We start from the raw sequence: 15,614 nt of genomic DNA, 5'->3' as shown, positions 1-15,614 counted from the left end.
CTAGATTTTTGAGGTCCATTTTCCCCCCTAATCAAGTTCAAGAGCTGATCAACCGGCCCAGCATCTTTCTCAAATGATTGCTTTTCCCTGTGTCTGAGCTCACCCGGAGGGCCATGGCTTGGCCAGCTAACCTTTCAATCACCTGCCTCTCCTTATATTGTGAAAAATCTTTTGTTATTTAAGGATCGTATTATTTCCTTACCAAGTAATTGGATACTAGCCATTTGGGCCTCAAAAGGAACAACACTGCCAACTATTTCCCCCCCCCTTTTCACCTTAATACGGGCGCTGTTACAATGAGGAAAAAAAATTCATGCAGCATCTGAAAGATGTTTTTGATCTTCTAAAGGCACTACCTTTAAAAACATGCACACACAAGAAAGATGCATCTGTGGCTGAGCACTCTGAGGAAACCCAGACCACTCTCATCTAAATGCCGTTTGCTTTGCCGTCAGAGATCTGCTTATAATTGGCCATGTCATAGTTTCGGTGTCCGTTGCTAGCAAACACAATTAAGTTTTTAAGCAACCAATTTTTCTTGCCCTTTCATCTGGTTTTTTAAAAGGCTGTATTTGTAGCAATTCCTGAATAAGGAAAAGAGATAACTGGAAGCAGTTTTCTTCTGAAAATTTCCTTCACCAAGAACAGTTATTGTTGAGCAGGCAGGGGAAGGAGACATTATAAAGCTACTATAGTTTTGATCTTAATTTTTTTTGGGTATAATTTACTAGATATTAAGTAATGATTTAATTAATGATGCCAAAGAGGTGGACTGAAGAAGACAAATGGCAATGGCAAAAAGCAAAGATTTTTTTAAATGAATGGGAGGTATACATTATCATTTACATAAGAGACCACACATCTCTCGCCGAGTTATAGTGAAATAAACTGAGCCACAGGGGAGAAATTCAATCATTAGTTTTACTAGAGTCTTGAAAACAGCATAATTCTACAAATATTGCTCAAACCCAAGTGAGTCTTGAAACTGACATAACCAGAGAATCCTAGGTTTCATCAATAGTAGCAATTTTTCCACTGATTTACTATAGAAGCACTTAAATCTGTGAGACAGTCAAAGTGCCAGAAGGCGGGGAATGGGGGAGACAAGAGCTGTACGTTATTTCTGGTCTAAGCTACTGGGCTATGGAAGTGGCTCTGGTCCGACACACAGGCCCAGAAACCAAGCAAAGATGCTCCCAACACCACATCACTCTCTTATGTGGCAAAAAGCTGGTTGTGCGCATGAATTGTCAAAAAAAAAAATTCCTCAAAGTAACAACGCATAGTGAAATAGCAAAAAATTCTACATGATCCGGAAAAAAACCCAGTCGGAGGGCTCTTTAGGCCAATTAGCCCTGACAGAGCTGAAGAAAGGACTTCTTCCGTTTTCTTCTACCACTGTACAACCTGAAGAACCTCTGAGAGCCAAACAGTTAATTATGAACAGTATATGCAACAAAAAACTCTTTTTGGAGAAATCAAGTTTTACCATCTAAGAAGCAGCAAAGGTATCATGCTGGGCCAAAACAATAAGGAACATTTGGGGGGGGGGGAAGGGTTTACCCTACAAATCAATCTGTAAAACTAGTTGTACCTTTGGTTCAAGTTACATGATTTCCTTATTAGCCTCTTTGAGGCTAGCTTGAAAATGGTACTTGCCTGCAATGAACAATTACTGGACAAGAACGACCCCTGTAGCACTTGTTTACTTTTCTGTAATAAAACAAATACAGGCATTAAGAAACACATTACTTCACAAGCCCAGACTGTCGGAAAAAATAATTTTTAAAAAAATCACACATAAAAACATGGTTTGACTTGTTCGGAAAACCTGACCCAAGCTTTCTTCAGATCAATCAACCCTGTGCAAGCCTAATTCATCAGGACAATGGGTGCCATCCTCCAAACACTGCTCCTACACAAGATCCATTGGAATAAATAAAGATTTCGCTGAAGGCACAGTGCTTAGTGAATTCTGCCCTAGGCCAGAGTATGCTGTTGACAACAGTAGCCTTAACAAAATGCAGGTGTGTGTTCAGTTTCGTACCAATCCCACATTCCGTACAGTAATACAGACAAACTTGTATCATATTAGACCCCGTAAAAGTTCACTGTGACATACTGGGATATTCCAAGCAGACCTTCACACATCATCATTTCTACACCCATTTTCACACTGAAGTACTGGTATTTTCCATACATGCCAATAAAAGCTCTTCTATCATTTCTCACATCTGGAATACAAGCGAATGTAAACAACGTGCACTAGCTAGAAAACGTGTGCTTCCTGGCTCTGGTCCAACACAGCATGGGCACGGCAGTCAGGGCTGAGCATGAAGAAGCCACACACACCCTTTATTCTACAACACTGTAATCCTACCAATTAGTTCTTCAGTAGGGACAGGAGGAAGTGTGGAGCCAGTCCTCCTTTCCTGCATCCATGTTTGCTCCTCAACAGTTTGGAGGGATTTAGCTTTTTTAAAAGGACATGTGCACAGTTCCAACTTGCTGCTTTGGGAAGGGGAACTGGGGCACACATTTTTGCATGCAGCTAGGGACAGGTACACAGAAACCATTTTTCATGCATATACAGCCCCAGACTTGATCAAACTTTGTTCTGTCCCTCAAGGACGTCATGCATGTACTCAGATTGTGTAGAAGAGGTTAAAAAATACTACTACCCTGCCACTTTTTTTCAGAATGACTACATCTAGCTACTGCTAAAAAGGTATTTTGGGTGTTAATATAACAATGCCAAGAAGTTATATGAGTCATGCAGCATTGGTGAAAGATTTACGATTAATTTGGGGCTGGGTACAATACAAAATGAATTTGTGACAATAACACAAGGAACAGATTGTATTGCTCAGCATATTTTCACATTTCCATTGAGGCTGATGGCTTTTACTTTCAAGTAAATGCACTTAATAACAAGCTAGCTTTTATATGTTCCCACCTAAAAGATAGGAGCAGTAACCTACCTTTTACAAAGTTGTTGCAAAGATAGGATTGCACTGTTAGTTTATTGCCTGTGCAGTTACTCTAGTCTAAGCCCACCAAACCCAATGGGTTTAGGTTGGAGTAACTCTGCATAGAATTGCACTGTAAACATCTTCACTACTAGGCACACTTTAAAATACTATCTAGTCAGCAATAATAATGAGTGTTAATACTCAAGAGTTGGGATTTAGATGTGAAATAAGTTACTCATCTAGAAATATCAAGTGTCTAAACCATATGTTAAATAGGAAAGGCAAAACCTACAAAAACCTTTCGCTACAAAGCTATTTCAAAAGAGGAAAAGAACACCAAGTGTATATGAAGCAAGAATAAATTGTTTTCACCAGACATTTAAGTGACTTCTGCTGGTCAGTTACATATACTTTTTTATTTACTTAAATAATTCCCCTTTGGGTATCAACTTCTTAAAAGAAGCCTAAATACATTTTTGAAATCGACAGCAGAGCACTAACCTCCTTAAATCCAAGCACAGCAAAGTTAGACCATTATAAAAACAACACTTGGAATTCAAGAATTTATAGTGAAAATAGCTGCTTGAATAGCCCAGACTAGTCTGAGCTCATCAGAGCTTGGAAGCTAAACAAGGTCAGCCAAGGTTAGTACTTGGATGGGAGACCACCAAGGAAGTCCATGGCTGCTATACAGAGACAGGCCATGGCAAACCATCTCTGCTTATCTCTTGCCTTGAAAATCCCATGAGATGTCACCATATGAATGCTTACTGTAACTAATCTTCAAGTTGTACCTTGGATTTAGATGTGAAGCTTCATTTTGAGTGCCATGGTACTTAGGGAGGAATATGCAGTCTATGGCTAAGAGCCAAGAAAAAGCCTACTTTAATGTCCTCCTTACTGGACATTCCCCAGCTTTCCTATACTGGCTCATAATACTGATCAATTACTGAATTATGGCTTGGTGATCAGGAGTATCCTGTAATCTCACATGCTTCCCTTTCATCTTCCTCCCCTGTTGTATTGATATTCTCACCTCCCTTTTGGTTTTAAGTATGTATGCTCAGGATTATAACTCCAATGACTTTTTCATTTGCCATATTTAACCCAAACCAAAGAAGACAATCTCAATTCTGACCACCATAACTTTGGTCTGGCACTTAGCTATATGATGCAGACCTAATGCTGATTGTAGTTATCTTACAGCTGGCAGCAAGAGGGGAAGGGGATGCCAATGAGAACAAAGAGGTGAAGGTTTGCATGAGACCTTTGAGCTCTTCCAGTTGCTAAGCCATGGCTTGTGATTGAACAGTTTTTATTTTTAATTTATTTTAAGATTTATATCCCACCCCTCTCCTGCAATGTGGGGCTTGAGGTGGCTCACAAGATTTTAAAAATACAACACAACAAGACCTGCATCAAGCTGCTCATGAATATTTTACTTATTATTATTACAGTTAAATAGCATTGCCTGGTCTTATAAACAGGACTCTGGATAAAGATGTCTCATTTTCCAATTGGTACCGTTAACAATTGCTCTCGTCAACACAAAGTGGAAGCCAATTTACACTCCACGTGGTGCTACAGTTACATCAATGTGTGCTGTGTTAAATGCATAAAGTGTGACACTGAAGACAAATAAATACGCATCAGAGAGCTGCAGGAAGCTGCCGCTCTACAGTGGGATCTGTCCCATTCCGTGAGTGTTTGTGGATTTGTGTCTCCCCCATGCATTTCACGTGTTTATACCAACAAACAGCAGTCAAACACTGGTGTAACTGAAGGCCCACGTAAAGTGTTAATTGGGCAGCTGTGCGTCTTAGGAGGACTAGCTGGGGAGAGGGAGGCATTTTTTGTTACATTTGCATTTCTGGTATTTCAATATATTTATCTAAAACTGAAATGGGTTGGTTAAAGGATGCAGGTGCCATGGTATCCCGACTACCATTTTTATTGACACCCATTTAAACACCTTGATCACCACTGATTTCAGAAAGTGCAAGAAAATGACAAAGGGCTTCACAAATTATCATTGTTGAGAAACAGGTTTGGAACCTGGAGAAATATACAGCAGTGCTAGTTCATTCAAAGTCCAAGAGGGGGAAAAAATCATAAGTAATGTTTCTGATTGTTTAATATACAAATAAAATGCATACATACATACACACACAGAGGAAGAATTAACTAGGAAAGAATGATTAGTAATACAAACCAACCCTTTGCTCATTGAGCAAAAAAGAAATCACCATGCAAACCATCAGCAAGCATAGGTCAGAGGTCGTTAGAGGCTCAGAAAAGGGGTTTCCCACATTGTCCCTGCAGCAGAGTCACAGTTTCCAATGATCACTTTTGTGACTATGCAACTGGGCTTATATTACTAGCTGCAACATCACAAAAATGACACTGGCAACCGCTAATTAGCTGGCAAAATAAGAATTTGACCATTTTTAAAGTGAGCAGTGTTAGTAAATGCCATTGCACACAGCAAGCAGTGATAGCATAATATATATTTTAAGCAAAGCCCTCACACGTGATGCTAATTATCTTTTAGCTTCGCAGTGTCTCTTTTAAGTGTAAATGTGCTCCCTCTGGGCTCAAGAAATATTTAATTACACATTATCAGTGCATGACTAACAAGCTAGTCCAGAGTTAAAGAAACTGGTCTATTGTTCAAAATAAAACTGCAACTCTGTAACCACGAAAACTGACCAGTGTTTTGAGCAGGAGGAGCGCTTTTACCTTTCAAGCACTGCATTTTGCATGACTATTCTAAGCTTACGGAGAGAAGCAAAGTCTGTCTTCATTCACCAATTGATACCTGAGAGCACAATATTTCGAACCGACATAAGCTTTTAATGCCCTAGGCTCGATTCACCTACTCAACACAATATCATCTGAAGCACTACCTAATACAGAGGCACAAAAGAAGAGTTATGCTTGCGGCTTTCAAAGTCTTGCCAATTTAGCTTCAACTTAGAATGCAACATTCCCATCAACAGACTCTGGGGCAAGGTAATTTGGAGAATCCAGTTTTTTGTTCTTGGTTATAATAGAGGGTTGGTTGTGTATATTCGTAGCTTCATATGTATGTGAGTATATAAATATACACACATATACAAATTATATATTTGTATATAAACATGTTGAATACACATCAAAACATGGACAATCAGAGGATGGGGAGGTCATACTGTATAGCATGGTGTAAGTTTTTGAAAACTGTGAAACATTAATAATCAGGATTGGCAAGGGCAGAGCATTTATTCCTTTTGCCAATGATAAAATATGCTGCTTCTGTACTGTTACTGAAGATACAAAAATTAACAAAATCAAGTAAGTAACATCCTTTTGAAAAGCTTGTGCATATAAAAAGGATAGCACACCAACCATCTCCCAAAAGAGTTTATATATGTAAAATAGTTTTATAGGGTGTTTTAAAACAAAAACCTGTGGATACCTTTTGAATGAAAAGCCAAAATACCACCTGGCCTTGAATGGACACATTTGGTGGGTCTGCTTCAGGCAGGAAGCGCATCCACAGAACGACATGTAGATTACACTGGAATCTATTTAAATTTTAGAACCAGCTGTGTACCCACCACTTTCTCTACTCTTTAGTACTACTAGCACTGAGATCTTCTGCTCCCCATGGTATTTCACTACATATTCAGAAGTTCTGAATGCGAGGTTCTGGGTTGTACCCACTGGTGCCTATAGCAACACTACTACTCTGCATCTACGCAATAGCTAAAGATAACTCAGTTGAAGCGAGCAAAAATCTACTTGGGAGGGGGAGAGGGAGGAGATTAGGCAATGGAACATGGCAACAGATGGCAAACCATTCCAATGCTGGTGCTGCAAAAATGTAACCTGTGCGTAAACCTGAAGACCGTGGGTACGATCTAAACTGTTTTTTTAACAGCTCACCAAAACAATTCACATTATTTGACTGGAATGTGCGGTCTGCAGTAATCATGCTAAAATTCTTCCAAGTGATTTTATTATTATTTGAAAATTCTCTGTAGAATGTTAAACTAGCATTTTGTGAACATGTTCTTGATACTTATTCCTCATCAAAGTACACACTTTCAAATAAGGGGACCTGTATATGGCTTACAGCTGACCTTCCCCAAAGAATTCCCATTGCTGTTCAAGGATGCATCCTATATAAATATACAGAGTTGGATACAAAAGTTCTATTCCACTTAATGGTGGCGGTACAAGGAGTCTTCCGCTGGTGGAACAGCAGTCTTTGCACTGTAGATGGGCTTCCTTGTATTGGAGGAAGGCTCGGTGATTAGTGGCGTGGAACCACAGGTATATCCTCATATAAGGAACTATGTCACTCAAAATCCACCGTTCCATAACAGTACCTATTTGTGGAACATACAGAGACCATCAACCTGATCTGTTTATTAAAGCTGGACAATGGAGCATCAGTGGGAACCATGGAAAAGAACAAGAGTTGCCCAGGAAGCTGCTCCCAAACTTTAGATAAGCACAGCCTCTGGGTTATCTCAACCCTACTAGAACTCTTGCACTTGTCTAGCTTCATCCTGGGGGAGACGAAGGTGTGTGGCCTCCCAGAGCCATGGGCTGGCACCTATAGCAGGTATACAAGCACGTCTCAAAATGCCATCCCAAGCAAGGAGCTCCTATGAGAGGTTCTGTGTCACACAGCAGTGAGAGGCTGCTGCATGCCCCCGGAAAAAGTAGGGAGGCATTGTCTTGTCAACTTGGATACTAAGTGGTATCGATTTAGTAGGTGGGCTCTGTGCAAACACTACAGATGAAGGCAGATCCCTGCAAATCAAGATCTAATATGCTTCGGTGACTATCCAGTGTCAGTACCTATCACTTAATACATAAACAGAGTTACTGTTTTAGATTCCTGATGTGTTCATTAATGATAGTTTTACAAATTCAGCTTGCCATTGTGTACTGATATACAGAACCCTGAACAGTGGCACTATGACATCTGTCCGTGGCCTCACTGTTACCATTTCTGCAGCACCAGCCCAACACACAAAGGATTCATTTGCTTGGGTCCGAGTTAGAACACAGAGCTATAACATGAACACCCAGGCAGCTGTCCAACCTGGAATTTGGTGGGGATAGGAATAATCTCCCAGTACCATGATACAGTCATAGAGGAGTATCTACGAGGAACAGACCGAGCTGCTTCATCACTCCACACACAATTCAATAGTTTCAAAGTGACACCCTGCTCTAGTATGTGGTGCTCTCCTTGTAGATTATTTCAGCTATCAGTACTTCATGCTGTACCTGCGAAAATCCAGCAGGGACCTTGTGGAACCAGGAACTTTCTGGTCATGCCAAGTAAGGAAATGGAATTGGGTCACGGTTCGAGTCTCGTTGGTTTGAAGGTTTTTCAAGTAAAAGCTTCTCACAAGGAAATCCTCACACCATATGTGCTCGGAGACCAGGTTTACCTACACATTGCAAAAAAAAAGAAAGAAAAAAAAGGTATAAACTAGAATTTTAAAAAGAACACAGTATATATTGTATGAACAGTGTATATAAGGTGTGGCTAAATATACTGAAGAGCTGCATGCCATGATCTTTAGAAGGTGCAGAGGTACAAAATACATGACCTGTACTGACTGCTGTCATTGCAGATTGCCCAATCAAAAGGGAGGATCTTTTCTTTTGCTGCTGGATTTGGAATAGCCATAATTAAATCAGCCTGAGTTTAGCTAATCTAAGGCAGCCGCTGTTTGACAGAACAGCATTAGTCAGCATAGCTGCCTTGGGCTAAAACAGGAAAGACAGGGTTAAAACATTTCAACTAAGCAAACTAATACATCAATGCTTGGTCAATCACCCAGTGCCTCCGAGTGATTACCTGCATGGCCCCCTCAAATGTAGTGGCCATTTCTATTTTCAAGGAACTCCCACCACTAGTTTCACCACTGGCGACTTGTTTGATCGCCTGGATTCTCAACACATTCAAGTGGAAATCCTTTTATTTCTGTGGATGGGTAAATAAAACAGATTTTAAACAGAGCTCATGAGGTAAGCCAAGCTGAAAAGACTGCTACATCATTAATTGCTTGCTATCCAGGTTAAAAAGAGGCCCAGCCTTCCAGGGGAATGAAGCCACCTTCTCTGCTCATTTTCAACCTCCTGGAGTTCCTGGTCCCATTTTTGTGGGGTTCTCTGCTCCTAGCCCTCTTGTTCCCATCCAATTCTTCAAGCCTCTCCTCTTGGCCTTCTCTTCCCACCTTTGAAAGAAGAGAGAAGACAGCAGAATGCAGAATGACTCCTAGCGTGGGAGGGCACTGAGGCCAAGGAGATGCTATCTTTCCTCTCCGTTCTGCTGTGGTCTCTCTTCTTCCAAAGGCAGGAAGAGTCAGTGCCCTGATTCCTAGCACGTGAGGTGCTTGGGAGCAGACTGCCTGGTCCCTCAACGTTCTGAGGAGGGAGCACTGTTGCAGGAGCTGCAGTTGTGTAGGCTTGTAAACTGTAATTTAATTGAAGAACTGCATGTAGCTTGTGAGCCAAGATTTGGCCACTACTGGAATATATATATTGCCAGTGAACAATCCATTGGGAACATCTCCTGTATAAGCCATTCATTTCTGTATGGCAGACTGTGTCACAGATACTCTTTTGGACTAAAAACGTAATACCATTTAATTGCATATCACTGTGGAATGTACTATACAGGTTACAAAAGAACAGTAGTTCAGACTTATTTTCTTTCCTTGTAGAAGAACAATAGCTTGGCCCCTGAACCGGCTCCTTTGGTTCTGCGGCATTGTGTAAAGGCAGTGCTCAGTTATCAAGAGTGTTTTTTTGCAGCGCTAGGCACCTTCTGCTCATTGCAACAGAGTACTCCCTCCAAACATGGAAGAAAGAGCTAGGATCCAAGTCAGTATTACTTACTGACCAAAATGGATTAGTTGATGGATTAGGACCAACCCTATTCAGCAAGTTGTTGTGAAAGCCAATCTTCAGCCTTGACTTTGTGATAACAGCTCCACAGCCTCTTCTAGAAACTGAGTCGATAATTTTAAAAAGGTTTTAAGATGCAAGTCTGGCACATGGGGCAGAATGATGGAGTTTGGTATGTGGGAGATCTGATTCATTGTAACCCAGTTAAAACAGAATACTCAACTTCATTTCAAATTCACAAGCCAATCACAACCTTTGTTGAGACTGAGCACAAGGGCTTTACTCTATCTGGTCCAATCTTTCGTGTAATTAATGTTCAGTCAGTGGTTGTGTTTTCACGTACAAGGTCTGGGGTTCAATAGCCAAAACCTCAGTTAAAGGCTTTTGGAGAGCAGGGCCAGGACAGAATTCTGCCTGAGGCTTTGGAAAGTGACAGTAAATCAAAAGAGATAATACTGAGCTAGAAGTGTTGGCAGTAACTGATTAGTCAGTCCAGTATGGAAGGAAGAAAGGCAATTTCCCTGTAATCTATCAGTCTACATCAAAGAACAGTGACAGGAGAGTAAACAGGAAGAAACCCCACAGTTTCCTTGTCTATCTCACTGACTTGTTTGCTCGGCCCCCCCTTCAGACAGCATCTAGGCCTTCTCTTCCAACAAGGACTAGCAGTCTGACTCAGTATATGACAATTTTACCTTTCCATAATGTAAAATAACACCACTACAACTATAAAATCAGATTAAATCTGATTAGAACTGCTTAAATTCAAACATTCTACTTCAATTGGCTTAACCAGGAGAATCAGAATCTACCTAATAGACGATCGGGCAGTTATTTCACCCATGTGGCCTGTTTACTTTTAATATAAGATGAAATTGAACATTACGGCCCTGATCCCTAGCTTCTTATGCCTGGGCAAGAAGTGCTTCTGGAGGTACAGGTGAAGAAAATCTTCACACAACAAACCTACAGGAAAAAGTACACTATCCACATCGTATGGCCATTGTGACCACTTCTGTTCTACAAAGACTTCTAGCATGCAGAAACTAACCAGCCCGACTAATCTACATGGCATATTCCTCCTTACATACAGGAGTTCTCTGTGAAGTCCTAAGAATGGAAGACAAAGCAATGGACCTGTTTTTTCCTCCCAAGACATATAAGATCTTACACTGTGAGTGTTTATGGAAGGGAGAGGAAAAGAGTTACGTGACAATTGGCTATTTGACTGTGTATGTCCCTGCTCTAAATGCAGAAAGACAGCTAGTATGAGCAGTATGTTCAGAGCACTGATATACCAACTGCTTCAAAAAAACACTGCCACTCTTTACCTTTTATTCTGGACATTTTAGAATAGTTTGCAGGATATGCCTTGTGAAATAAAATCAGACACAAAACAATACAGCAACAGACTCCTAAGTCTGGGGCAAGATTCTTGGCCCATCAGTGGCTTGAACAGAGTTGTAGCGACCAGCGTCAAATTGTAGCATTGCACTAGTTCAACAAACCAGTCCAAGAAACCCTTTCCAACTGGACAGCACAGTCATCACTATTGCATGGCAATTTCCATTAGTAGCAGCACACTGCTACTACATGGCCAGCAGTATATCTGAAGCATATTTGCTCAAAAGTAAGCCCTAAAATGCACTCAGTTACCATAACCACAGGTATATGTGCATTTATTTAGAACCTAAGAAATGGCTGGTGTCCAGGCTACCTTCGGTAATGTCTTCTTCCAGGTGAACCTATCTATATACTGCGATGTTCTGGGGCAGAACTTGCTCTGAATCTGGTCTTTGATTCCAGTTCGACTGAATAGGGGCAAGGAGTTGCGCCTTCTCAGCAGTGACATCCACATTAACGGTGCACCTCAGGAAAACTCATAAGCCAAGCTCTCTAACAGGGTTTAAATATATATATATATTTGGATGCTTGTCCCTCCAAGCTTTGGAGAGGCTGAACAGCTCTGGTTACTTGGGCCTCTGCTTTTGCACCTTGTACCCTGCTTTTGCATCTTGTACACTTTTGCCTCTGCTTTTGCACCTTGTACACTGTCTTGTACACAGCTTTTGCACCTTGTACACTTTTGCCTCTGCTTTTGCACCTTGTACAGTGTACAAGATGCTTTGTCTAAAGACTTTTGCTTTAGAATAATTGCTGTGTTTTATTTCTTGTTGTTTTTATTGTATTATAATCCACCCAAGTGGAATTTTAAGCCCTGAATTTATAAAATAGATGGCTGGTATAAAGGTGAGACTGAGTGGGATGGTGGGGCAGGTAACTTCTCAACACTCTATTCTACTGGAACCATAGTGAGTATGGGCTCTGTATAGCTTGGTTTACTTCTACATTGGAGTTGCATTGGGCCGGCTACAGAGTTCTGGCCTGACCTTTCTTGCTGCCCACAGGATGCTGCCATACTGTGTCTCTTTGGGGCATCTTAGCCAAAAAAACCCTATAGGTTTATGTTGGGGGAAAAAAAACAATTAAACTACCAAAATGATAAGCAGGATTTTTAAATAAACAGTAGAAGCCACAGCTGCTGTTAAATATTTATAGGCACAATATTTTCTTATAATGTATAAATTTTAATTCCATCCTTGTTTGTATTTGAACCTCTTAGGGAAAAAAGCATTCTAATTTGCAAACCTCTCTGGCCATGTGTATATTTAGAATTTGTATAGAACTGCTTCTCGGCTAGCCATGCTATCAAGATATGCACAGAATTTTCAATGAAGCTGAAATGATTCAAGAACCACAAGACTGCATTTTATGGTAGACCTCGGCTCAGTCTGCAGGTCAAATCCCATTAAGCAATATTTTGCTCTGTATGAAATCAATCCACACACTTACTGTCAGGTTTACAAGCAGATATTTTGTTTAAGTACCTCGTAGATATGGTAGAGGTTTGACCCTTCATCTGGCCAATAGTGGTAGCACTGTTTGACTCCATTTTCAGCAAGGGGTGTCAGCATGACAATAACGACACAGCCGTTTTCCCAGACCATCTGCAGACAAAGAAAGACACCGTGGCCACACTGTGACTGCCTAATTACTGCATGACATGTATAATTACTGCACTCAGACACACAATCGAAATTTATTCCATTCACAGGAAATGTATTTCATTTTCATTAGACATTTTTCTCTGCAGCTGCTTCCAAAGCTCTGAATAAACTGACATCATATTTTGCATGTTACATGAAATATTAAAGAATTTCCAAAGAATACATCCAAATACTGTGTAAATAGCGTCTGTGCTTTTCTTTGGAATTATCTTCAGCTTTTTTCAATTTCACACTCCCCATTTGCAGAGGAAACAATGGATAATGCTTTTTTTTAAACAAGCAACAACAATAACAATCCGCTACATCATAAGATTCGACTGGCTTTCAAGCAAGGGAACCTTTACCTTTACATCATTTTTGGTATGCCATCCCAATATGGATGTGTGTAATTAACAAGATACCAATAAAATCTGTCATGCTAAGTCAGATAGAAATGCTGCTTGCATGCTTAGCTTGGTTCCTTCTAGATCATTTTTTGTGTTAAAAGAAAAGCAGTAGAGTTGCCATTTTAACAGAATAGCCACACATTCAGATTAAAACAACAACAAAACACCCGCAACCCTTACTGAGATGTTTTATGTTTAAAATATCACACACATACACCACAAATCTGAACCATTCTAGCAGGTCAGTAGCTCGGTTTATGTGCAAATTTAATTCACCGGTTTCAGTTTACAATGGAGATAAACTTTCAAAAAAATTAAAATACATGCCAGATATAAATATAACTTACAATCAAGACTATGTTTGCCCAAAATATACAGACACTAGAACAGGACAACTTTAATGGTGTTGCCATTTAATAACTAAGCATGGTTCCAGAGCAAGCAAACAAGAATCAAAGTCATCCTCAATTAAAGGTCTGTTGGATGTCATTCAAAGAAGCTGCAAAACCAGCTAGGATGGCATAGCCGTGTTGCAAACTCAGCCCGCTGTGGAACAAAAACCCTCCTCTGAATTAATATGGAGCTGCATAATCACTAAAAGTCTTTATTATTATGGTGTACATTGATGCTATATTTGAATGCAACTTTCATTGTCTTTCTATTAGCATACAAAATTACCCCGTGAAAAGGAAACTGATCTTTCTGCAAAAGGGTTAAGTTTATTTTGCAAAAATATTTATAAGCAACAGCATTGAGATGTAAATAGAGTAAACAAGAAAAAGGGGGCATTCGCATAAGCAGCACAGAGACAGTGCACTCAATTAAAGGCTTCCCCCTTTGTGGGACATGGTGGTAGTGGTGGGGGGGCTGGCCCTAATAGCATTTGCTTCATTTATAAGACAATGAATCCTCTGCTTTTAAAATCATTGAATTTATTTACAAGAAAAAAGGTGCACATTCTGAAATGACAGACTAATTGAACATACTGTGTTCTTTTGAGATTTTCCTACATTTAGGAGAAGGGCAAATAAGAGCTTTATTTCTTGATGTTCCAGTAAAGGACGCCTATGACCAATCTGTGCTCCCAAGTGATTTTCTGGTCCCACTAAAAACACTGAGGGAAGACCCACTATGAACAATATAAAATAATACGTTGGAAATTTTTATTTTTTCTTCTTTATTTTTCTGCTTTCTTCAGAGACCTGTGATAGCGATCCCAGCCTCCCCACCCCAAGAAAACAACTATATTAAAAGATACTACCAGTGCCATTAATTCACACACTTCACGGAGCTTAAACTACGAATCTCGCTTTCAGGTATCTGCGCTTCGCAAACCCCTCTAACAAATTGTCCCTGGTAGCTGGTGCCTCTATCATCTAACAGTTTAATGTGCCTTTAGAAGGTACAGAAGCTCAATGAAGCCATTACGAAAATGAGGAGAAACACGGTTTTTATGAGTGTAATAAAAACACAATGATCTAGGTCATAAACTAATCATCGAGCAGTTGCTTGTGCCACCCAAGTGTAACATTATGAAAGCCCACTCGTTCGGAGGGAGGATGTGGAGCCCTTACAGTCTGGCAAGCCTCTTCATTGGCTTCAGACACATTTCATTAGAGGCGCCATCTCAGACCTCTGAAAATTACCTTTATGCATAAATTCAAATGAAAGTTAATTTAAACAAACAATTTCAAAGTTACTCTAGGGTACCATCTTTCCCCAAGTCATTTTATGAAGTACAGGGCACTCGAACTGGCAAGACAGTTGAATTCCAACAATGAAATTCTAGGATACTGCAGCCATATTTAACACTAATATCCGCCACGTTTTCCCATTTTGTCAAGAGCAGCACTCATACTGCTATTTTGTTTGTGCACCATAATGCTCTCTCTGGCAACACACAGTGCTTGACACAAAAGAGTCAAAGAGTATCAGACCAGTATCTGGAAGGGTTCAAATCCCCACTTGGGCCATGGAAGCTCACTGGGTGACCTTGGCCCAGTCACCATTCTTCCGACCTAGCCTACCTCACAGGGTTTTTGTGAGAATAAAATGGAGAAGAGGAGAACAATGTAAGCCACTTTGGGTCCCTCCTGGGGAGAAAGGCGAGGTACAAATGAATTAAGGTAAAGGTAAAGGTTCCCTTGCTCGAAAGCCAGTCGAATCCAACTCTAGGGTTGCGGTGCTCATCTCCGTTTCAAAGCCGAAGAGCCAGCGCTGTCCGAAGACTTTTCCGTGGTCATGTGGCCGGCATGACTAGATGCCAAGGC

General features: G+C 40.5%; 1 protein-coding gene across 1 annotated transcript in view; it reads right to left on the bottom strand.

The window, feature by feature from the left end:
- Positions 1–15,614, bottom strand: part of PTPRN2 (protein tyrosine phosphatase, receptor type N2) — a gene marked incomplete at its 5' end in the record, with an annotated part of 355,818 nt that overhangs the window by 28,509 nt on the left and 311,695 nt on the right. Inside the window, 3 exons of the mRNA XM_015427868.1 lie at positions 1,660–1,713; positions 8,259–8,425; positions 12,779–12,898. Coding sequence (XP_015283354.1) covers positions 1,660–1,713; positions 8,259–8,425; positions 12,779–12,898 — 341 coding nt within the window. The remainder of the gene's footprint in view (positions 1–1,659; positions 1,714–8,258; positions 8,426–12,778; positions 12,899–15,614) is intronic.

The sequence above is a fragment of the Gekko japonicus genome, unplaced genomic scaffold, assembly GCF_001447785.1.
Source record: "Gekko japonicus isolate JY-2015 unplaced genomic scaffold, Gekko_japonicus_V1.1 scaffold735, whole genome shotgun sequence".
NCBI classification, from domain to species: Eukaryota; Metazoa; Chordata; class Lepidosauria; order Squamata; family Gekkonidae; genus Gekko; species Gekko japonicus.
Note: the sequence above shows the minus strand (reverse complement) of the source record. Positions and strands in the feature narration are given on the sequence as shown.